The 23,911-nt window shown below is 45.5% G+C and overlaps 2 protein-coding genes across 6 annotated transcripts in view; one reads left to right on the top strand and one right to left on the bottom strand.

The window, feature by feature from the left end:
• The window catches only part of SH3BP5 (SH3 domain binding protein 5), an 87,640-nt gene that overhangs the window by 38,196 nt on the left and 25,533 nt on the right, over positions 1–23,911 (top strand). Inside the window, exons 5-9 of one of the 2 annotated variants that reach the window (XM_076331085.1) lie at positions 6,363–6,493; positions 10,593–10,635; positions 12,636–12,855; positions 16,177–16,437; positions 17,130–18,574. In XM_076331085.1, the coding sequence (XP_076187200.1) occupies positions 6,363–6,493; positions 10,593–10,635; positions 12,636–12,855; positions 16,177–16,437; positions 17,130–17,311 (837 nt within the window). In that variant the 3' untranslated portion in view covers positions 17,312–18,574. Of the gene's footprint in view, positions 1–6,362; positions 6,494–10,592; positions 10,636–12,635; positions 12,856–16,176; positions 16,438–17,129; positions 18,575–23,911 lie in introns of those variants that run through there. The other variant, XM_076331086.1, reaches the window with a different exon arrangement.
• CAPN7 (calpain 7) overlaps positions 19,665–23,911 on the bottom strand; it is a 35,789-nt gene continuing 31,542 nt past the window's right edge. For 3 of the 4 annotated variants that reach the window (XM_076331081.1, XM_076331084.1, XM_076331083.1), the window contains one exon: positions 19,665–23,864. In XM_076331081.1, coding sequence (XP_076187196.1) covers positions 23,720–23,864 — 145 coding nt within the window. In that variant the 3' untranslated portion in view covers positions 19,665–23,719. The remainder of the gene's footprint in view (positions 23,865–23,911) is intronic. The other variant, XR_012994704.1, reaches the window with a different exon arrangement.

The raw sequence follows: 23,911 nt of genomic DNA, 5'->3' as shown, positions 1-23,911 counted from the left end.
TACTTGTGCAGACTTATTCACTAAAAATATATACTCTGCACCAACCTTTCTTTCCCAGACATAGAATCATAGAATAGTTTGGGTTGGCGGGGACCTCTAAAGGTCATCTAGTCCAACCCCCCCTGCCGTGGGCAGAGACATCTTCCACTAGATCATGTTGCTCAAAGCCCCCGTCCAACCTGACCTTGAATGTTTCCAGGGATGGGGCATCCACCACCTCTCTGGGCAACCTGTGCCAGTGCTTCACCATCCTCAGCGTAAAAAATTTCTTCCTTCTATCTAGTCTAAATCTACCCTCTTTTAGTTTAAAACCATTCCCCCTTGTCCTGTTGCAACAGGCCCTGCTAAAAAGTTTGCCCCCATCTTTTTTATAAGCCCCCTTTACGTACTGATAGGCGGCAATAAGGTCTCCCTGAAGCCTTCTCTTCTCCAGGCTGAACAACCCCAACTCTTTCAGCCTTTCTTCATAGGAGAGGTGTTCCATCCCCCTGATCATTTTCGTGGCCCTCTTCTGGACCCACTCCAACAGGTCCGTGTCTTTCTTACACTGAGGGCTCCAGAGCTGGACGCAGGACTCCTGGTGGGGTCTCACCAGAGCAGAGTAGAGGGGCAGAATCACCTCCCTCGACCTGCTGGCCACGCTTCTTTTGATGCAGCCCAGGATACGATTGGCCTTCTGGGCTGTGAGTGCACATCGCCGGCTTATGTGCAGCTTTTCATCCACCAGTACCCCCAAGTCCTTCTCGGCAGGGCTGCTCTCAATCCCTTCATCCCCCAGCCTGTATTGATACCGGGGGTTGCCCTGACCCAGGTGCAGGACCTTGCACTTGGCCTTGTTAAGCCTCATGAGGTTCACACAGGCCCACTTCTTGAGCTTGTCCAGGTCCCCCTGGATGGCATCCCATCCCTCTGGCATGTCGACCGCACCACTCAGCTTGGTGTCATCTGCAAACTTGCTGAGGGTGCACTCGATCCCACTGTCTATGTCATTGATGAAGGTATTAAACAGTACCGGTCCCAATACGGACCCCTGCGGGACACCACTCGTCACCAACTTCCATCTGGACATTGACCTGTTGACCACTGCCCTCTGGATGCGACCATCTAACCAATTCCTCACCCACCAGACAGTCCACCCATCAAATCCATACCTCTCCAATTTAGAGAGAAGGATGTTGTGGGGGACCGTGTCAAAGGCCTTACAGAGGTCCAGATAGACGATACCTGTAGCCCTTCCCGTGTCCACTGATGTAGTCACTCCATGATAGAAGGCCACTAGGTTAGTCAGGCAGGACTTGCCCTTGGTGAAGCCATGCTGGCTGTCTCGAATCACCTCCCTGTCCTCCATGTGCCTTAGCATAGCTTCCAGGAGGATCTGCTCCATGATCTTCCCAGGCACAGAGGTGAGACTGGCTGGCCTGTAGTTCCCTGGGTCTTCCTTGTTTCCCTTTTTAAAAATGGGGGTTATGTTTCCCCTTTTCCAGTCAGTGGGAACTTCACCGGACTGCCACGACTTCTCAAATACGATGGATAGTGGCTTAGCAACTTCATCTGCCAGTTCCTTCAGGACCCGTGGATGGATCTTATCAGGTCCCATGGACTTGTGCACCTTCAGGTGCCTAGATGGTCTCGAACCTGATGTTTTCCCACAGTGGGCAGCTATTCCTTCTCCCAGTCCCTGCCTTTGCCTTCTGTGGCTTGGGCGGTGAGGCTCGAGCACTTACCAGTGAAGACCGAGGCAAAAAAATTGTTGAGTACCTCCACCTTCTCTGTGTCCCGGATAACCAGGTCTCCCGTTTTGTTCTGGAGAGGGCCCACATTTTCCCTAGTCTTCCTTTTATCCTTGACGTACCTATAGAATCTTTTCTTGTTGCCCTTGATGTCCCTGGCCAGATTTAATTCTATCAGGGCTTTAGCTTTCCTAACCTGATCCCTGGCTGCTCGGACAATTTCTCTGTATTCCTCCCAGGCTACCTGTCCTTGCTTCCACCCTCTGTAGGCTTCCTTTTTGTGCTTGAGTTTGTCCAGGAGCTCCTTGTTCATCCATGCAGGCCTCCTGGCGGTTTTGGCTAACTTCCTCTTTGTTGGGGTGCATCGCTCCTGAGCTTGAAGGAGGTGATCCTTGAATATTACCCAGCTTTCTTGGGCCCCTCTTCCCTCCAGGGCTTTGTCCCATGGTACTCTACCAAGCAGATCCCTGAAGAGGCCAAAGTCTGCTCTCCTGAAGTCCAGGGTAGTGAGCTTGCTGTGTGCCCTTCTCGGTGCCCTAAGGATCTTGAACTCCACCATTTCGTGGTCGCTGCAGCCAAGGCTGCCCTTGAGCTTCACATTCCCCACCAGCCCCTCCTTGTTGGTGAGAACAAGGTCCAGCCTAGTACCTCTCCTTGTTGGCTCCTCTGCCACTTGGAGAAGGAAGTTATCATTGACGCATTCCAGGAACCTCCCAGATTGCTTATGCCCTGCCGTGTTGTCCCTCCAACAGATGTCGGGATGGTTGAAGTCCCCCATGAGGACCAGGGCTTGTGAGCCCTCCTTGAGGGCTTGCTCCTTGAGGAGCAAGCACCCTTGAGGCTGCTCCTATCTGTCTATAGAGGGCCTCATCTGCTTGGTCTTCCTGGTCAGGTGGCCTGAGGTAGACCCCCACCATAATGTCACCTGTCCCTGCCTTCCCTTTAATCCTGACCCACAAGCTCTCGGTTGGCTCCACATCCATCCCCAGGCAGAGCTCCATGCACTCCGGCTGGTCATTGACATAGAGGGTGACACCCCCTCCTCATCTCCCCTGCCTGTCCTTCCTAAAGAGCCTGTATCCCTCCATCCCAACACTCCAGTCATAGGAGCCATCCCACCACGTCTCCGTGATGCCAATAAGGTCGTAGCCCTGCAGGCGTGCGCACGTCTCTAACTCCTCTTGTTTATTCCCCATGCTATGTGCGTTTGCATAGGGGCATTTAAGTTGGATTGGAAATAGAGGGTAAATATTATCAATCTGGATTGGAAATAGAGGGTAGGGAAGGAGAGAAGAGGAATTGATTGATACCAGTGTTGGGGTTTTTGTTTTGTTTTCCAATATTTGTATCTTGTAGCCTGTGCTACCTGGGAGAATGATTCTGCCTGGAATAGGTGATCTAGTAATTAAGGGCAGGTGTGGGCTACAGAAATGTCCAGTGAACGTGTGGGCATCCTAGAAATTCACCCACCTTGGATGTTTTTGTGTAAGAGTACATCCCCTGCTTGACCCAAGGGTATGAATAGCAGGTACGATGTAAGGAGGAGAGGTGTGTCTTGAGCAGTCTTAATTTGAAGAGGTGTCATCCTCACTTTTATCTCTGCCTTTTTCTAAGTGATGCTGTTGCATCTGCGATGGCTTAGGAGCATCAACAAGGCAAGGTTGGTGGTAGAAGCACAGTGACTTTTATTAGACAAAACAGCTTATTCGGTAACTGTGACCAAAAGCTTGTTTACAGGTCCATATAAGACTGCTTTTTCCCCAACTGTATTATTAGGTCTGATAAAAAAGTACTTCTTTCCCCCACAAGCCTTGTTGGTCATTTTCTAAGACCTTTTTAAAAGGTGAGAGGTTTCCCTAGCTGGTCTTATATCAAACCTCCCAGACGTAGAGGTGGCAGCATGGTTTGCAGTCTGTTTCTGTCCACCTGTCCTGATGGACAGTTTCTCTATTTAAAGGCCGTTTGGCTTTTGGGGGGGGTGGATGATCTTTTTGTTTCTTCTTGTCTGAATGAAATGCTTAAATGCATCTTGGCAAGTGATGGATCTCCACAGAGGTACCTCACAATCTTCCTGGTATTGTCCTGAGCCTTGGGTGTGCACCTTGAGCCACTGTCCCAGGGGAAGCGGACAGGCTGCCTCTGGCCTCTCTGCAGACTTGTGCAGGTAATGTGAACATGATGATGGAATGCCCATAGGAAAACAAGGGAGTGGGGGGAGATGGTTTTCCTTACATCACTGATTTCTCAAAAGGATGAAGTATGCAGCCTTTTTTTTTCTTTCTGGAAAGGGTAATGAACGTGGGTATATATGGCTGGCAGCAAATTCCATATTTTATCAGATATTTTGAGGTGTTTACGATCTGTCATCCTCAAATCCCAGTTCTGCAAGGTTCAGCATTTCTGTGATGTTTGATATGAAAGATGTGCAAAATCAACATGATACTGGACACCTAACCTGCTTTATGACCCTGATGCTGGTAGTACTTATCATGTGATTCATCCCAGATATCAAAGTTGATGCTAATTTTGCCCCAAGAATGGATGTTAGGGATTGACATTTAATTGAGCATTGGCAAATGCCAGCCGCTCCATTATTTTGTAGCTTCCAGCATTTTTAAATTGCAGTTTCCTTGCCACACTACAAAGAAGGCGAACCAGCTTCTGTGCAGTCTTTGGAGCCTGCATTTTAATTTAAGACACTTCCATGCTAAAACCAGCCTTGTCTGACATATTTCACTAGGGAAAGTCATCGCATCAACCTAGCTTTCAAACAGTTGTTCAAGATAAGAGGCTGCAACTTGTTCTCAGGATGCAGGACAGAGCCTGTTATGAATCTGATAGATTTTTTTTTTTTTTTTTTTGACCTTTCTTTGAAAGTGGATGCCTTATTTATACATAAAATAGTTGAAGGGTGTTGGTGTTGAGTATATGATTTTATATCTAATCAAAAGAGCCTTTGGAAACCTTTCTTTCTCATAGTTTAAAGTTCTGTAGCAACTTCTTTGTTTAATAATAAATGGTGTGTGCAGATGAGCAAAACGTGGCCTCCAGTTGTGGCAGCAAGAGCTTCTAGTTGATGCTCATGCAGTTCAGCTTTGGCATGTAGCAGTTTCACGCTTTCATTTAGGCATCAAAGGACAACACGACATTTTTCCTGAGAGGAGCAGCACTCCGAGCAAGTCAAAGTTGACCGTGCTCCTTCTCCTGTTCAGTTCAGCCTGAGGGCTAGGACACTTTCAAGAAATTAGAGCTTTGTGGGTGAGGTTATTTAAAATCAAGATATCTTGAATATTCTCTCTCTCTAGATCCGAGAGCTCAGATGCATGTTCTGGTGGTGGGAGCCAGCTGGAGCAAATTTGCTTGAAGTTGTGGAGCAGTTGGTTTCACATTTGAGACATTTTGAAATCCAGTACTGGAGAAAATCAAGTCCTGCCACTTTTTGTATGGATACCTTCATAGCTGCAAGAGGGGGAGCCTGAAAACTGCCTGCTTTCTCCTCATTGCCAGACCAATGGAGAGGTGTCACTACTTCTCTTGCTTTAAACAAATCGGTTACCTCCCTGTCTGGATCTTGAATGCTAATGCATTAAACAAAACAAATTTTGTGACTTACACCTCTGACATCTCAAATTTGCACAATAAAAGTACCCTGGATAGAATTACTGGCAAAGCGTGACTATGGGATATGAGCAGAGCAGCTAATGGAGGGACATTTACTTTTCCTGTTGCTTTTGTAGACTCCTAATTGCTGCAGAATGCCACGGCAGTGAGCATTTGCTTATAAAGCTCTGAAGAAACGATTGTTCGAAGAATTTGCTAGCTGGTGTGCAGGGCTGCAGCCTGACTGGCTGGGGAAGGCCCAGGCTGGCTGTGGAGAGCGGCTGACATGCTGGGCCTGGGACTGCTGCGCGTTAAGCATCCGCCTGCCCGGATAGTGGGCTGGTCATCAGCATAGCCTCCCCCATCTGCATGATAGGGGCGTCAGCTCAGGGCTCGAACCTCTGTGCATTTTCGGTGTTGAAACCATGATTTGAGGCTGGTCAGCTGTTTTAAGAGAAAAGCCAGCTTCCTGGCCTTCTGCAAACAGGCAGTCATTGGACACGCTGTTTTCTGGTGACTGGTGATTCAGGCTGAACTGCATTTCAGTCCTCCCACCGCTGTGGTTGGTTTTCAGCCCTTTCCAGAGTGGTGGGACTGCAGCCAGGGGCTGAGCAGCCTGCTGGCTCCCTGCTGGGAAAGGCAGGCTCTCGTGAGAGAAGCAGGAGGGAACTGAAACAATGCTGTTAAATGTTGACTGGGTGACTTCTGCTAGTGCTGCTCTGCTCCTGAATATCTAGCTGGGTTAAAAAATGGATGATCCCAAAATTCGAAGCTCTTCTGAACTTCCCGTAAGAGATATTATGCAAGAAGCTCCAACACCTCTGTCGTAATTAACACAGTGTTTGCAAATCTGACATATTGCTGCTCCTTTCAGGGAAGACTTTTAAATAGGTTCATTGAAAGTAATTTTTTCTATACCCTCACTTTCCTGACATGAGCTGATTGGAGAGATTATGAAGATGCTGTTAATTAAAATGATAAGAAATGGATCATTGTGTCTTGCCACTCAACCTATTTTTTTCCCTCTCGAAGGTCATGGAGGCAGAACAGACCAAAACGAGAAGTGAGTTGGTTCACAAGGAGACTGCAGCCAAATACAATGCTGCTATGGGAAGGATGAAACAACTGGAGAAGAAGCTGAAAAGAGCCATCAATAAATCAAAGTATGTTTTATGTTTGGAGACGAGTTTAATGGTGAAATCTGTTTGGCGGAAATACCGATTCTGTGGGGTTTTTCAAACTTGTGTCAAGTGTGTTGCCCTTTGTACCTCTCCCTTTGGGCTCCTGTCTGCGTGCAACAGCCTCACAGCACAATTGGTACTGGTATTTGTCCTTGCATTTGTTGTCCTTCTAAGTGTCTTTTGAAGCACCTGACTTGATAGACTGGTGAACTAAGCAGGATAAGAAACCTTTTCTGGGCATATTCTTGGTCTTGTTCTAATGCATTGAACCCTTTGGTGGCATGTGACTTGAGAAACAGGCTCATGGGATTCACACAGATGCTGCCTACAGAGCTGCAGAGCTCTGTGCGTAGATGTTTTGCAGCTTAGGATTGTTTGCAGTTTAGTTCTTATTTTTAGTTAGGAGAGCAACAAAGCAAGTGACAGAAACCTGAAAGGTGTGAGACTGCATCAGTGTAGCATGCTGTACATCAGACTTGTTTACTTCCTAACGCTGCTGTAGCACAGCTGTGCAAGAACTGTTCTCGGGGAAGGAAATGCACTTCAGAGAGCATAGCTAAGCAGCAAGCATCGTTAATAAATGTGTCTGCATTTGATGTGCAGTTTTGCTCTGTTGTGGAGCAGTGAAACAGCTTTTTGCTCAGAACCTGTTTAAAATTTTGGCCCTGTTTACAACCAATTCTTAATCCTCTTTATATTTCACAGTCATTTTCTTTATATTTCCAGACTGTAGCTTGTCTAAACAATCTGCTTGCTGTATTTAGCTTTTAATCCCTCCATCTAAAAATGACTTTTTGGTGAAATCGGTCAAGTAAAAATCTATTTTGATTGGTGTTTGCTCAATTCAAGAAAAGATTAGCTCTTCTCAAGGAAGATTCAAGCATGTTTGCTGAAACAGTGTAGCTGCGTGGCTTCATAGAATGAGCTGCATGCTGTTCGTCTAGCACTGCACAGGGACTGTGAAAAACATCGTCAGATCACTAAATGACAGATTCCTCTGGATAAGAGCAATATCTGAGAAGTGGGTTGGCTGCTAGGAGTTCCTTCCTTACAATAAGATTTAAAATAAAGACCCTGATAAGTTGTCAGTGGGGTCCTACATACCTTTTTATAACAATGACGGTGCTGAGCCTGATGCCCCAGCTGCCTCTTGTGTGATTTGCCTTCTAAGTCTTCATTTCCATGCTGAAACTACTCTCATGGGGGTGTTGTCTTGTGTCATTCTCCTCAGGACAAGCTGGTTTTCGCTTGTGTGGAAGGATCCCAACATACTCCTTTGTCTCACAGCAGGTCTGACTGCAGCATAAACCACCTAGGGTAGGGTGTTTTGGAGATCCTTTAATAAGGGGCGTACAGAAATGCCAATTCTAACCTAGTATTAAAGTGGAAGATGTCTGATGGCACAAACAGGCTTATCGTGGACGTATTTGAAGTCATACTACATAGGGATGTTGGAACGGTCAGTCATCTCTCGGCATTGCAATTTTCACATAAAGGAAAACTGAAAGTGAGCTGAAAACATCAGTGCTGTCAAGTGGCTACATAAAACTGGGAAATGAGGCTGCTGAATTTGCGGCTGCTTGTATTGTAGGGTGTAACTGGCTACTAGCTGCTTTTCAGGAAGGATTTAACACCAGCAAACTGCTCTGCCCTTCTCCCTGGGTGGTGCAGGAGGGGTGGCTGTAATGCCTGGGCCTTTCAGGCCCATGTTGCCCATCCTTTCTCTCCATAAACTTGTGGGTAGACATGCTGAATGAGTTGCTCTTTTCCATGCAAAAAATGATTTGCTTTTGCTCCTCACTTCAGTCTGGATTAAGATGCTTAAAGCGTTACTATTTGAAAGTAAGACTGGGACAGCCTGGAGGAAAGTAATTTAGATGATTTGCCGTGTAAAGTTGATGAGTGGATGATTATTGGATTGTTTTGTTTTGATTTTGCTTCTAATTTTGTTTCTGGGTGCTTACTTGTAAGCATAGCTTGTAAGCTATGAATGTGCATATGGCTGCATGTTCTTAACAGTCACCAGATCTTCTGGCTCAGTGCCTCTGAACTGTAGGATAATGAACTTGCCTGTGTTAGCTGGTTTTTGGAAGTCACTTTCTGCTCTGGTGACTTGGGCAAAGTGCCTTTCACTCTTCTGTCATCTACTTAAAAAGCACTTTGCTTGACTATGCAATGTCATAGACTTAGACAACTGATGATGTAGGACACCGATTGCATCAGTGAATGATTCGCCAGCCCTGCTGTGTCATGGACCAGGTTTCAATAGTTACAGGGTTGTGGATATAAGAGAATGAAGTGACCCGAGGAGATGCGAGTCCCTACCCTGCCAGTGCATTGCTTTCTGCTGGCATCAGATGCCTGGCTGTGTGTTAGCAGCGAGTGAGGAAGAGCGCTTACATTTGAGCTCCTACACGTCAGGCTGTTGGTATCCTTTTCCTGGCTTAGGTGGCATCTTTCTTGTCTGTCACCTGTAAACATGCCTGCTCATATGTGCATGTATGTATTTGTGCATACACATACGCGTATATACACACACACATACATGCATATATATATATTATTCTTTTCATACCACACAAACGCACAGGTGCTTGTTTGCTGATGGAAAGGGGACTTTTTGCCCAGACTTGTGGAAGCTGATGGGAGGTTAGGATTCCAGTCTGGTTGTTCCCTCCCAGTTGGCACCAGGGTAAGGAAGGGAGAGAATCAGGTTGTTTGAGGTGAGCGGGTTTCACTGTTTTCCCTGCACACGTTTCCCTGCAACACCATTTTGTCAGTGTCTCTGCCCTCCCATTGCTTTGGGGTACGGCTGTAGGAGTCCTTTAACTATTGGATCCAGACTCCCAGCTGCGATGTTTTACCGTGCCTGGCAGGTCCATCTGTGTAGACTTTGGCAGGGTTATGTCCCAGCAAGGGAAGGCAGAGGTGCAGTTTGACTGGATGGATGACTGTCACTTGAAACATTGCAGACTTGGCTGTGCGTGCCTAGTCACGGTAGGGGGGTTGATTAAAAACATAGAAGCTGTGAAATAACCTAGTCTCAGGGAAATGCGACTCGGTTATTTTGTGTATGACTGTGTAGTGAATTCAACCCTTAAAAGCATATAGGATCAGAAAGCCACAGTTTTACACTCCTGAATTCTGGTGCATAGTCCAAAATGTAGCTGTAGTAGGACTTACAGCTCAGAAGAGGCTTGCTGTCAGGGTAGAAATATGATAAGGGTAGTTAACATTCTATTTCATATAAAACCATATCTGATGGTTTATCTCTCCCATACTTTCCTCCTTCTGAGCTTCTTGAGAGGTGAGGAGGGTAGTGAGCCCTGCTAAAAAATCAGGGCTTTTTTTACTGCCCAGTGTTACATCAGATGATACTGGCTTGTGGGCTTCAAAACTTCAAAGCTGGAATGTGGTTTCTAGGCTTTGTATTGCACCTCTTGTGCCCCTATCCTCCTGCAACCTTTATAAGCAAGTTTTGTTGTCTATAGTGGGAAACAGACTGGGTGTGACACTGTCCTCTGTGTCCAAGCAGACTGTTGGAGAGCCGTGCAGTGGGAGGGAAGTGCCTGGTGGGCCACTGGCGGGAAGTGCTGTGCCCTCACATGTGGTGCTTTGACCTCCCTTCATCCCCTCTCCTTCACTGAAAAACCTAAGAACTGCCCTTCCGCCTCCACATCTGAACAGGGGGAAGTCTAAGGTTCACCTTCTGTGGGGAATTTACATGTGCTGTGGGCTCAAAAATTAGATGGATACAGGGAGGATGCCTATGCCTGAAGCTGGACATAGCATTTAAATATCTTGCAGAATCCAGGCCTGAAGGAATTATGCTGTCAACTCCAAAAACTGGAATTTTGCAATTGGTATTTAGGTCAAAAGACCCATGAGAAATAAGTATATTAGAGGGGAAAAGAGAGACATTGAGAGCACATGTAGGTGTTCTATCATCTAGATACTAGTGTCTCGGGATTACAGTGAAACTTGTTTCATTATGTTAATGCTACAAAGAGAGCAACTCCCACTCCAGTACTCTGCATTCAGTCCCAGTGATTTTAAACAATTGTTCTTTGTTTTTCCATAGACCTTATTTTGAACTCAAGGCAAGGTACTACGTCCAACTAGAGGTACGTATGTAATTCAGATCCATCTGAAACTCTTTACTGCTTACGGTAAATACTGAAATTACATCTAAAGTGCTCTGACAACTGTGTTGCGCTTCTGTACAAAACCAATTCAATTCAAAACCTCTTGAGCAATTTGCTAAGCACATTTTAAAGATAAAAGACTGAGAGGCTTTGTTTCCTTGTGAAATAAGAGTGTTTGAACCCTGTTGCTTACTGCCAGAACTGAACAAATACGGTTTGACCATCTTTACTTCTTGTAGTTTGAAGTCTCTGGGGTTTGCTTGGTTTGTTTCCCCCGCTATGTTTTATGCATCAGACTGTTTAACTGTGCTTGGGGTGCTCTTTTCTGTTCACTGGTTGGGTCAATTAACAGAACAAGTAACTTGCTTGTAGTAATCAAACATCACACAGATGTGAATTTCTGATTTTGGGTTTGGCAGAAGTGGGATTTTGGGTTTGGCTGGATAGGCTGCCAGGGCTTTTTTTTTTTTTTTTTGCATCTCTGCACTGCACTCTGTGTGGTGCAATGATGTCTAGCCAGTGCTTGGGCACAGTGCATGCCTTGCAGGGCACAGTGGCCCCGGGGTGGGCATGGCAGTTGTGCATGGGATGGTAATCCCTGCTATTACAGCCCTTAGTCTTGGAGCTGCCGGGGTGGGAGAACAAAGTCGCACTAAAAATTCAAATGCAAGAATTGCTCTTTTTCTATTTGAGTGACTTTTGCTGCACGTGCCCCCCCAAAACTGGGAGCCTGGCTCCTCTGAGTTTAAGAGTAGTGGCGGGTGCTGTAGGTGTGTGGGATGTGCATAGGGTCTAAGTGGAGCACATTGCCTTGCACTGTTGGCCACGGGTGCAGGAAGGCTCCAGCGGGGTGCTAGGTCAGCAGGAGCCTAGCTAGAAGATTGACATACCTTGCCTGGGATGCAAGGTATGTCTCACGCTTTTTTTTTGTGTGTGTGTGAGCCTTTCCCTGGGCTGCCTGAGATGCAACAGCTCTTTATAAGCCTCAGAGACTCTGGCGTGCACCTTTTCCTTGCCAGGATCCAGGCTTGGGCTGCACTCTGCTCCTCTGTCTTGCCTGCCTGCGTAGCTGTGGTCAGCAGCTGCTGCTGCATGGAGCTGAACCCTAGCCTGTCCTGTGCTGGGTGCCAGCCCAATAATCCCTTCTGGCTAGAGGCATCTTTTGAGAAATCCCCTTCTCTCCATGGGCAAAGGCCTACTGTTTGGGGGCCTGTTGCCTTCTCCATTACTGTCGTTGCTCAGTGCCCTCCTGAAGCAGGGTGATTGTGTAAAATATAATACAAAAGACAGCTTGCTTTTAATGTACAATATAAAACAGAGTTGAGAAAGCTATGGATACGCAAGCAGTGTTTTACCTTTGGGAGACAGGGTGTACAGCGCTTTTGTCCTTGCTGTAGAGTGGGGTTTGTGCCTGGGGACGCGGAAACTGCTGTATTACAGGTTTGAGGCTTGCTGCTTTCTGGTCTGCAGGTTTAGTGACCGAGAAGCGATGGGTTTGGTGCTCAGAGGAGTGTGAGGCTTAGCCCCTGTAGGGACGACCCACAGCGCTCAGAGGAGTGTGAGGCTTAGCCCCTGTAGGGACGACCCACAGCCATGCTGTGCCCTGCAGGCAGGGGCTGCCAGCAAACCCTTAGAGGTGGTTGTGGGATAAGCAGCGACATGCTGTTGAGAGCTGCATTCATGTTAACAAGAGATCCTGCTTGTTAATGGGGGACCCCTGCTCTATGCTTAGTCAGGGGCCATTACCACACTCCAGAGGCAAGTCCCAGCCCCTGGCTCCCGTGGTTTGCCTTGCTGCTGTCTCCTTCACAAGTGTCACTGCTTGCGCTGGGGTGCTCTTGAATTACTCTCCCAGATACCAACCCTGGTTTATGCTAGCTTGCCTGTGCAGAGCCAAGTCACGTGGACGCATAACGGAGAACTGCATACTGTGCATCGTTTGTAATGAAAGCACATCTAATACCTGTCTTCCTTGTTAGCAACTGAAAAAAACAGTGGATGACCTGCAGGCAAAACTGGCCCTGGCAAAGGGAGAGTATAAGACTGCCTTGAAAAACCTGGAGATGATCTCAGATGAGATTCATGAGAGGAGACGATCCACTGCCATGGGGCCCCGAGGATGTGGTGTGGGTGCTGAAGGGAGCAATACCTCTGTGGAAGACCTGTCAGCAAGTAAATCGGAGTCGGACACCATCTCCAGTGAGTACAGCGTGCTCCCGTGTCTGGGCATATCCCATGGGCATTGTAAGAAAAGCTGAGATGAAGGTTGCTCTGCGTATTCTGCAGTTTGAAATTTGCTGGCTGTTGTGGGACTGTGGCTAACTTGTTACACTTCTTGTTATTACAGGAGTTGATTGTATTCTTTAATAGCCAATTTTCAAGGGGAAGGGATATGAGTTGAAGGGCATCAGCTGATGCCTTAGCATCACTGTTGTTTTTTGTACAGTGCTGTATGAAAGGAACAAAATTAATGCACTGCAAAGCATGCTTCTAATTTTTAAGCCAGTGATGCTGCTGCCAGTGACTTGCCTGGGGTGGTCGCAGGCTGTTGCAGATCATTCAGCCAGGTTGCTGAGGTGGCAGTGCTGTTTGGAAATGGGCCTTTTGGATCAAGCGCTTGTCTTGCAGTGCTGGGCCTGTGGCAGAGGGACTAAAGTTGCGGCTACAGTAGTACAGAAAGGCGTGATGCTCGCACAGAAGGGGTGTAAGGATAAGCTCCTTCGCACTGCAGGATCTTTGCCAATATGTGATTTCAGCAGAGCATGTGTGCTGCGAACAAGGGAAGCGAAGAAGCAGCAATATGCTAATGCCGTGTACTGAGAGGCTCTGTATGGGAGACGTTTCTCTTGGGTGACAGCAGCAACCACCGAGCAAATTCCAAGCCTAGGTAACCTCTGCTTTCTGGTGGCATATGGGAACCTTGGGTTGCAAAGACTGGAGCAGTCTGTTGTATTGTGAGTTTGCTTCTGTCCTGGCTCTGGGTGAAAGTGGGTAGATGGACATTGCATATGGCCTACTTTTTCCTCCCTCCTGGACACTTTCTCCTCTTCTTGATGCAGAAAGTCATCTTTTGCTGCCCGGTCCCACAAATCCCCGTTTAATTTGTATTTCAGCTCCATTTCTGTAGGATTGCAGGAGTTCATACACAACCCTGGTGCCCAAAGGCTGAACGTGCAGCTCCCTTGTAGGCGCTGGTGTGTGCCGGTGCCAAGGCCTTGTAGGTCCCTGGTACAGCCTGTCTGTGCCGTGGGAGCTGGGAGGCAGCCCTGGGCTGGCCTCCATCCTCTGCAGTGGCAGGAGTTTTCGCATGATGTGCTGGAGCTCTCTCAATCAGTACCGTGCAGCTGGGACCTGAGTTGCCACAGCAAGTGAGTGCCGTGTCTGGGCCAGCTGATGCAATGGGGTTTCGGTATGGCTGCATATCTTCTGCCACCCTGAAGTCCCGAGGCTGAGCCTTTCTGAATTAGGCAGGGATTGCCTCTTTGGATACCCACAAGCCCCCCCTCCTCGCACAGAAGGCCTCCCCAGAGCCTTAGGTATAACTGAGTTGAGGGTTTTCTTGTGCTGAAGGAGTTCAGGGGCCTGGTATGTAGGGGCAGAAAGAGCCAGGAAAGTTAACTCAGAGCAACCAGTTGCTGGCCCTCCTGGCTGCTGGTGAGGCAGCAGGCAAGGACTGGCAGCACGGGCTCATCCCTCTCTTTGAATTGCACAGTCTGACATAGGTGGAAGGACTCCAGGTCATATCTAGTGCCAATGCAGAACCGGGTTATGACAGGGCAGGACTAACAGCCTGCCAGACATAATAACCAAAATAGCCTTGACAGGTTAAGCTCTCGTGCATTGTAACGTGTGTGGGGTTTCCACCAAGGCCCTTTTATATCTTGATTTCTGTCTGCTGGAGTTGAATAAAACACCTCATCATCAGCAAGAGTTTCTTGGCCCTAGCAGATGCTCCCGTGTGTTACGGTAAGTTTAGGAGGTGATAAGTAAGCTACGGTTTAGGTTGTGCTTGTAGACGGGCTGGTGTTAGTGCTTCTTGCCAGGTAGAGGACTCCTGTGATTGGAAACATCTTTTTTTGCCCAACCTTTTTTTGCTTTTACCCCCTGCAAAGTTATCTGTATTGCTCACTGTATATTGATAAAATACAGCAAGTGAGAAGAAAGGCCACTCTGCAGTCTTGGATTTAACATCATTAAAAACAAAACCCAAACCACAACAAACTGTTTCTGAGCACAAAGTGTCCCAGAGGAGGCTCAGGAAAGTGGATAATGCTGTTACCCGTTTTATGTTTGAAGCCTTTTAGGTCAATTCTGCAATGTGTAAGTACAGCTCTGCAATCTGCAAATACAGCAGAAAGAGGCTGAATGTCTCTGCAATAACCATGACGGTAGCTGCCTCTGTTGGCACCCTTCGTGTCCGAGTGGTGCACGTGAGCCCCAGGCTGCCGGGGTAACAGAAGAACTACTTTAAACTTCTCCTTTGAGCCATTTCGTTAGCGCTGCTGCTTTGCTCCTGCTGCTCTTTCAAGGCGGTTCTGAGCCTCTCTAACAATGGCAGGAATTGCAAGGAGGCATAACTGAAGATAACCTCAGGTCACTGTAAATGTCTTGCTATTTGTGGGACTTCTTCAGACCAGTGTGATTCCAGCACACGCTTTTGTGTGCTGGCTGATGCACGTAGAAAACCTTCTGATCCCAGTGGGGGACTACTTGTGTGCAGAAGTCTTTGGTTCATAGGTCCCCATCCCGCAATGAGCCAAGATTGAAGAATGTTGAATTTTAGCAAAATCTACACCCCTATGTTGCACAAAATGGAACCTTCTTTAATGGATTCCTCCTCCTGTTGCTAACAAAGAGCCTGCAGCTTAATCTAGCCAGGCAGTTTGGAGTTGGTTTGCTTTAATTAGAATTCAGATCTGAGCAAACATGAGCAGGGAAAATGATACATGTGGGTGAGGCTTTTTTTAATTTGGTGTTGCTTGGTGATCCTCATCCAAAAAGAGATCTTGGGAGTTCGTGCTGGATTTTAACTGCAAAAGTGGGAAGATAAGGTGGAAGCAATCTGCCCCTGAGCTGTCTTTCTAATTAGTGCCCTAAATAACCAGGAGTCTGTGCTGGGATCAAGATGGTGCTGGCTGAGGTGGGCACAGGGGACTAGGCCCTGGCCTAAGTTATGTACCGAAGACCACAAGTGAACAAGGCCAGCTGGGCAGGGGGCAGCAGGGACAGTAAAAATCCATGAGCATCTTGGCATGAGGAGCAGTAGCTAGTGTAGAGCTGGTCTTGCATGGCATGGCTGGCAGGTGTGCTCTTCCTCAAAGCGGAATCAGGCCTTCACGATCCACGTACGAAATGCCAGGTGTTAAGGCTTTGCAAAGGGGGCAGAGTACGAGAAGAGGCAGCCCGTGGGTTAGCAGTGCATGCCTGTACAGAAGATGCCAACCTGAGAAACTGCCTTTGCCCAGGAAGGTGCAGGAGGGGGGTAGGTTTGCTAACTGGAATATTCTTTGAACGTTGCAGTGGCTTCAGAAGTGTTTGAGGATGACAACGGCAGCAGCTTCGTATCCGAAGAAGATTCGGAAACTCAGTCAGTGTCCAGCTTCAGCTCTGGTCCTACGAGTCCCTGTGAGGTGCCCACTCAGTTTCCTCCTGTGACGCGACCTGGAAGCCTGGATCTGCCCAGCCCTGTGTCCCTCTCTGAGTTCGGGATGATCTTTCCTGTCCTCGGCCCCCGAAGCGAATGCAGCGGGGCATCCTCCCCTGAGTGCGAAGCTGAAAGAGGTACGCACAGCTGGATACGCCCTGGGCCAATGTTTTTCAGCTTTATAAAGGGAGCAGGAAAACCTTCTCAGCTCCCCTAGGCATATCGCCAGCTCACTGAGCTCTGACCCCGCTGGCCGCTTCCTTGGGGAAGGCAGTTCTTGAAGGCCCTGCATCCCACAGTTAACGATGACATCTAAAATGTTTTAATTATTCTTCTCCTGGCTGGGAAGGTTCCCCAGTTCTGTCTCAGTGGAGGGGTTTGAGGTTTCTCATGAAATAAGTGATCGGTGGGATTCTGATGGTATGTTTAGTTTAAGGAAAATCTGAGTGTTTTTTGTTTTTTGTTTTTTTTTTTTAAATTATTCTCCTGCTTGGTGAAAATCCTGCTTTCCGGGAAAAAAAAATGAAATAACGTGCCAAAAGGAACCTCTTGCAGGCTCTGCCAGCCCTTGCTGACAAATTCAGACTAGAGGATTACCACCGCTCTTGTGTACTCCAACCTAAGGCTGTTTACACTGTAATTTGCTGATGCAGTGCACAAGACGAGCGCGGCTTTGAAGGTCGACTTTGGTTTTGTTAAAGCACCTTGCTCCTGCTCCTATATTTTTTTTTGCACGCTTTGGCAAAGGAAGCTGCAGAGGCACCCGCTTGAAGCTTAAGTTGCAGAATGAAATCCGGGTTTAACATCTAGTTTAATCCTTTCTTTGCAGGGGATAGGGCAGAAGGGGCTGAGAACAAGACAAGCGACAGAGTGAACAAGAATAGGAGCAGCAACAGGAGCAGCTCCACTGAGGGGCTGGCTCTGGATAACCGAATGAAGCAGCTCTCCCTTCAGTGCATGAAAATCAAAGAGGGAATATGCGCAGGCAGAAAAGCTGCCCAGATTGGCTGAGTCCTTCTTGTGCCCTGTCCTGATTAATGGGAATATAAATATTTATACATGAACTTCTAAGTGTTTGAAGAACATTGTGCCAATAATATATGCCAAATCCTAAGCGTTTACTCTAAGAATTTAAAACTGCACTAAGAGGTCTAATTGATGTGGAGGGCTGAAGTTTTTATTCAGTAAATCCTTTGCAGGCCAGACAAGTTATCAAATGTTTAAGCTGTGCTCACATTTCACAGACTTTGTAAATTGTTTTGTAGCAGCCTGGCTGAAGCAATAACTAGTAACGTTCCTGTGTAAATTCATGCCAGCAGGGGGTCTGAAATTCAAGCCAGACGTTTGCAGAGAGCGGTTTGGCTTCGGTTTTGTAGAATGAAGTGCTCTCTAGATACAGTGGATCTCTTGAGTATGTGGCATATTCTTTAAACATCTGTATTTGTCTGTATTATGCTGAAACTGTAGAAATATTTTGTATACAGGAAAGCTGTTGCATGTGTGGGGTCTAAAAGCCTTCGCTCTTCCCTTGGTGCTCACAGAAAGAATAAAGATGAGTCACGCCTATAAAAACTGGTGTTAAGAGACAGGGACAGAAAGGGGATGGCAGCACTCAGTGGTGGTAGGCCCTTTCTAGCCACCTTCCTGAGTCTGGCTTGGACTCTGAGGGTGATTCCAGTGACCAAAAAGAGTCGACTGGCCCCTTGCCCTTCCCCTCCCCTGAGAAGTGAAGTATTATTTTTCAGCACTTTAAGTGTTTTTTTGCTCAAAAATGGGAGTCATAGATGTTTCGGGACAGTTACGATAAGGGATTCACCCTTGAAATATGCATGAAGAAAAGGAATTGCCAGTGTAGATTGACGATGTGTTCTTAAGCTTCTCTGTAGGTTGTACTGTGTGGGGTTTTATAACTGTTAAAGGGACTCGGGATTTTAGTATGCCCTAGAGAAAGTGTTCAATGAAACTAGAAAGGGCACGGGCATGTTTTGCCAGCAGCTGTTAGGCAGTAGTAGTGTCTGGTAATTATGCTAATAAGTGGTAGTAAAAATCCTAGGACTCTTCAGTTTTGGTGGCTAAGCATTTCCGAAAGCACCGTTTTATCGAAGATGTCAGTTTAGATTGTTAATTTGATGGGAATTTTAGTATTGCCCAAAGTATTTTCTATTCTATGTTTTTGCAGTCCTGTTGTATTTCGTCCCTGCCACAGCTTGTGTATCTATTCTCAAAGTTAATGTAAAATTCTTCACACTACAGTAAACATTTTTGTTTTCCACATTTCGAGTCTGTGCAAGCTAAGTTTATCTCAAGCGCTAAGAACAGAATCTTCTCCTGCAGCAAGCTTAGTCTTTAAATATCCACTTCCAGTCGAAGACTGCAGCCCGGTGTCACTCTGGTATTAGAATCCTTTGCAGTACATGGACAACTGTTACCTCCTTCCAGCTTCCGGAATCCCTGCATATGTGATTCACTTTTTATTCTGAACTGCGCAAGGCCAGAACTTTAGTCAAGTTTTCCAAAATCCCTTAGTACGCAGGAAAGAGGAAGGTATTCTGTTACCTAACACCTCTGTACTTAACGCTGCTGAAATTTGCTGTAAGGCCATGCGGAATTGAAGGTAAAGAAACCTGTTTTCATAAAAACTAGATTCAACACGTTATAGCCGTTAAGCTGTAATAGCTTTAAATATTTATACAGACCTGAAGGCTGAACTCTGCCATTGGTAGCATTTCCCAGCCCAATAAATGCTTAGGAAGGAAGTCAATGGTTCCAGCTTCTGATGTGACCAATACTTGGGGAAAAGCTGGAATTGACAGTATTAAATACGAAATGAAAAGCAGTACAGAAGTGCCACATTATATTAAATGTTTTTACTTAAACTGTGCTGCACAGTTAGAAAAATTAGTAGAGGTATTTGTGGTCGAATATCTTATTTTTGCAGACTTGCCAGTCAAACCCCTATTACGCTTTCCTGGGTTGTTTCGGTATTTTTTTTGGTTTGGTTTTGTTTGGTTTTTACCCTCTTTTGCTATCAAATTTCCTCTCGTCTTGCCAGTTCTGACTGGAAACCCCAACTCCCTGCACTTGGGCAATGAATTAATTTTATGTTCAGCAGGATCTAAAAATAGTTGCGTGCGCTGCCTTGCATATGTCCTGATTGGATTCAGCTCCCAGCAGGGTAAAACCATTGATCAGGAAGTACGAAAGGGTGAGGGACCCACCATACCCTTACTTTTACTCCACGCTTCTGCAAGATTTGTTTAAAGATCTTGCTGCAGCCGCCTTCCTTCGGCGACCCCCCGGACTTGGCAGGTAAATCACACTTCAAATGTGCAAGCAAACAGGCAGAACTGCGTGTCTAATAAAATGAGGTTTCCATTAATTTATTTTAAACTTCATAAAAGCCATAATTATAAATATGACAAACTTAAATGAACATACATCACTACGGAGTACAGGCAAATGAACAAGCTTTCTCCAGTAGGAGCTCTTTCTGCATTCTGAAGCGTAACATGATGCTAGCTGCCTTCATGGGTATAAAAATAAGCCTCTGGTGTATCAAAGTATATGTGATCACTTCAGCTGCCCTGAAGTGAGAATGTATAAAGCAATTGTTAACCTAGGAATTCTACTCCTCTTTGGTATTACCAAACAATTTAAATGTCCTTTTTGACTAAGCGATGAAAATCTCTACCATATGTACACAAACTTAATTCTAAATAGCTGGCTGTTCAAACACCGCATAGATTGTGTGGTCAAGTGCATAATTACTGTACAAAATAGTTACATGAAACTTGCATCAGGAAACTAGGACTGAACCTCAGGCTCACGGGGCAGATGGGATAGAAGCTGTTGATACCACTCATCCATGCACTACCGCTCACTGAGTCCTTGAGAACTGATGGATTGATCCGATTAACCAAGGACTAACCTGTGTCTTCCTAACAAAACAAACTGGGGGCTCTGTGTGTGTGTGTTTGTCTGTGGGGTGTCTCACCCTGAGCTACAAACAGCAGCATTATGGGGTCTTGTATGGAGCTTTAAGGTAGGATTTAAAAAAAAAAAAATACACAGAAAAGGCTTTGCAGTCTGTAAGTAGGGGGAATGTCAAAACTTCTGAAGAGGCTATCTCCAGTTAGCCCTCTGCACCACTGATGATAGAGAATTAAAAATCATTTCTTTGCAGTAGTCTTCCCTTAGTGAATCAAAGAAAGTGGAAATCCTCTTAAAGCCCCTTACAGCAACTGGCTTTTGCTTTGTCAGTTATCCCCCTCATGCTGTAGCTCAGGTGGTAGTTCAGAACTGTACGGTGTGTGACAAGCGACTTAGGAGTGCAGGATGCTTGGTGGTATATTTTATGAGGCTTTGTATTTTAACGTTTAAAAGCTTGAATTGCATGTTTACAGGCAGAGAAGACTTAGACAGGACTGTCTAACTGGAACTCAAGTAACATGACCGATGTACCTTTGTTACAGTCCGAGCTGTTGTGCAGCTATTTCAGTTTTTGCACACATGGGTCTTCTGAAAGTCTTGCTGCATGACATTTCTGTGCTTACATCAGCATCTAATATTCTCTGTCCTATGCATCAATAATGCTAAATGGTGTAGGCGGGGAAAAAAGCTTAACCTACATATTGGTCTGAGGCTGTGTTATAATCTAAGGATCATTTCACTCTCCAATAATTTTTCCATTTTTATTTGTGGAAAAAATATAGAAGTATGTATCTGACAGAAAATATCAAAGCAAATCTTAAGTGCTTACATGAACATTTTTTTCCTAAGAAAAAAGGGCAAGAAAATTTTGTTGTAAAATTACTTTGCCACAACCAGAATCTGCAGACTTATTTTTAAGAAGATTCTGTATTTTCTTTTAAATATTCCACTTGAGCGTTCTGTCCTATATGTGAAGGGAAATGTACAGCGATGGTATTCTAGTAGCCTATGTAGGTGCAATGTTTGAATAGGACTTGCCTTATAAAGGACACTGATACTAAGCTTAAATCCTGTGCAGTTATGGGGATGAGCCCAATCCACTGACTGTGCTGTATGTGTGAGTAGTGTGACTGTATCCTGGTGGAGACAGGATCCTTTGTCCTTAATGCCTTTGTCCAGTATTCCTTGCTTTTAGTTCAGTACAGTATAGACGTTGAGCCTGGCGCTTGTTTCATCCAGCATAAGCTTTTGGCACTAGCTTGTGCTTGGGCTGGGGGGTGGGGAGAAAGAGAAAACCTTCCTGCAGAGTGGAAACCAACTACAGATTTTACTGTAGGGAAGTCTACCAGCTTGATCTCAAACAGCTGAGGATGTGCAAGAACTTGGTACTAAAAGCTGGCAGTTCTGGCATCTGCCTTTTGTACTGTCAAAAATATACTCAGTTGAGACTTCCTAACTACCTCTAACTTCACAGGTGATAAAATATATGCAAGACTCCACTGCCACTCTGGTTTAGCCTGGGCTAAAAACATAACACAGATTTGTAGGGAAAATGTGAGTTGAATGAAATTTTAATTTTGTAGGGATGAAGCAGTCCTTGGCACATATTCCCCAAGGCTGAGGATAACCACAAAGAACCTAACTTGTTTTTTGCTCAGCTTGAGCCCATGCTGTTCCTGTGTTGATTTGTTGCAATAATCATCAGAAACTTCCCTGCAAAAGAAGGTAAGTCACACTGTGACAAACTTGTCACAAATTTCCTAGCCCAGATGGTCTTTGAGGGAACTGCAGTCAGAAAGGCGTGTGTTTTCAATGCCCTTTTAAAGCTAGACATTTGTTAAGCAGCTGTCTGATGAAGGAAATGAAACAAAAGGGATCTTGTACTTTCTGGAGAGGGCTAATAGCAGACTTCTGTGGGAACAATTTTAGCTCACAGATAATATTTCTGGTACTCCTGTAGCATGTGTGCTCAGTTTCCCAATGACCAAATGGCACCTGTGCTCTAAAATAAGATTTAAATGCTATCTTTTTGCTTGAAAAACTGCCAAACCAACCTGAATGGCAAAGAACCTCCTATGGCTTGTTTTAAAAACACCCTCTCCCCCAACTGTCAAATACTGTGGAATTTTAAGTCTGCCGTTTGTAAAAAGACAAAAACCAATGCATTTTAGGATCAGTGAGGCAGTTAGTATTTAAATGAAAAACTTAGTTATCTTTAATCCTCTTCAGATACAATGTATATAGGTCTTCTGGAGGAAGAGCACAGATAGTAGGCTTCTAAAAAAAACCTTATTTGTGAAGTGTCACTTCCACTATTTTCTTAAGAACTCTGACCCTACTCCTGTTGATGGCACTGGCCAAGCGCTCAATTCACTCACTGGTTTCAACTCAGAAGAAAAAGGTACCTGTTAAAGGATGTCTTGTATAATGGGATGAGCAAGTGCATTTCTTGCGGCTGTGGTTTATTAGGGGGAGAGGTTTAAATGATCCTTCCCCTACAAGCTGAATACTTATAAAAATGTCAAGGATAAAACGTTTCTTTGCTGGGATGCTGACGGTGGGTAGTTCCCTACCTCCTCGCACCAGCAAATGAGACTACCTCAGTAGATACAGAGAATCTTACAGTGCAGCTTTAGATGAAAGCCTTTCACACCTGCTAACTAACTGAAGGGTGTGCTGTGCACTGTCTGTACGCTGCTGCTGGCTAACCTCCCGATTTTCCTGCTGATCTGGATCAAGCTAGGTCTTGCAGCTAGTAGGAAGAAAGCCACAGAGTACCTTGTGCTGTAATATTATGTATAAAGTAATACAGATAGGAGTAACAGCTCTCAAAGTACATGTAACACGAGTGAAGCCATTACTTTTCTTTTAGAAATAGCTAAAGCGGGAATCTTCCTTTTCCTTTACTCCTATGTACATATTCTAGATAAGCTGAGCATGTTAGTCAGGAATAGTATATGCTCAGCAGCAGTAAATTTTCACTTCGATGCGAGAACTAGTTCAATGTGGAAAACATTCAAGATAGCAGCACAAATATGTAGTAAAAGCTATTTGGTCCTGAGACTGAATAAGCAGAATACACAAGAATATTTTTTCTTATATGTTTACTTTTAAGAATAAAATCTTAAACCCATATACCCTGTATTTTGGGAGAAGAGAATTTCAATGTTATTTTTTCTCTTGACTCACTAGACCTCAATTTGAAGTGTGGAAAAATTGCGATAAATTGAGTTCTGCCAGTTCATTTGAATATAAGCATTTTAGCCCGTTCACAAGCCTGTTGAGCAGTGCTTGCTCCAATACCATAGCAGCAAAAACCACAGCTAACTGTCTACCACAATTAACTGGCCAATCGGTGATTCCATGCTTTTGGCTATCACTTAGAATGTAATTTTCTTATACGCGTGTAGTAAGAGTTATTCACCTGTTCTCAGACTGTAGGACAGATCAAAACCACCTCCTTAAACGGTAATGCACAGATCTGTCTCCTCACTGCAGCTGTGATACCTTAAGAGGAGTAGCACTGTTAAAATCTAAGAAAAAAGGACCCTCTTGCTGAGGCAGGAATGTGGTGGGGATAATGTTGTAAACTCCAGCAAAGATGTTCTCCACTTCCAAGTAGCAAAATCCACACCTATGATTAAAAAAAACCAGCTGTTAGAACTAAGATCTGAAGTATAT

Source organism: Aptenodytes patagonicus, chromosome 2 (genome assembly GCF_965638725.1).
Source record: "Aptenodytes patagonicus chromosome 2, bAptPat1.pri.cur, whole genome shotgun sequence".
Lineage (NCBI taxonomy): Eukaryota > Metazoa > Chordata > Aves > Sphenisciformes > Spheniscidae > Aptenodytes > Aptenodytes patagonicus.
Note: the sequence above shows the minus strand (reverse complement) of the source record. Positions and strands in the feature narration are given on the sequence as shown.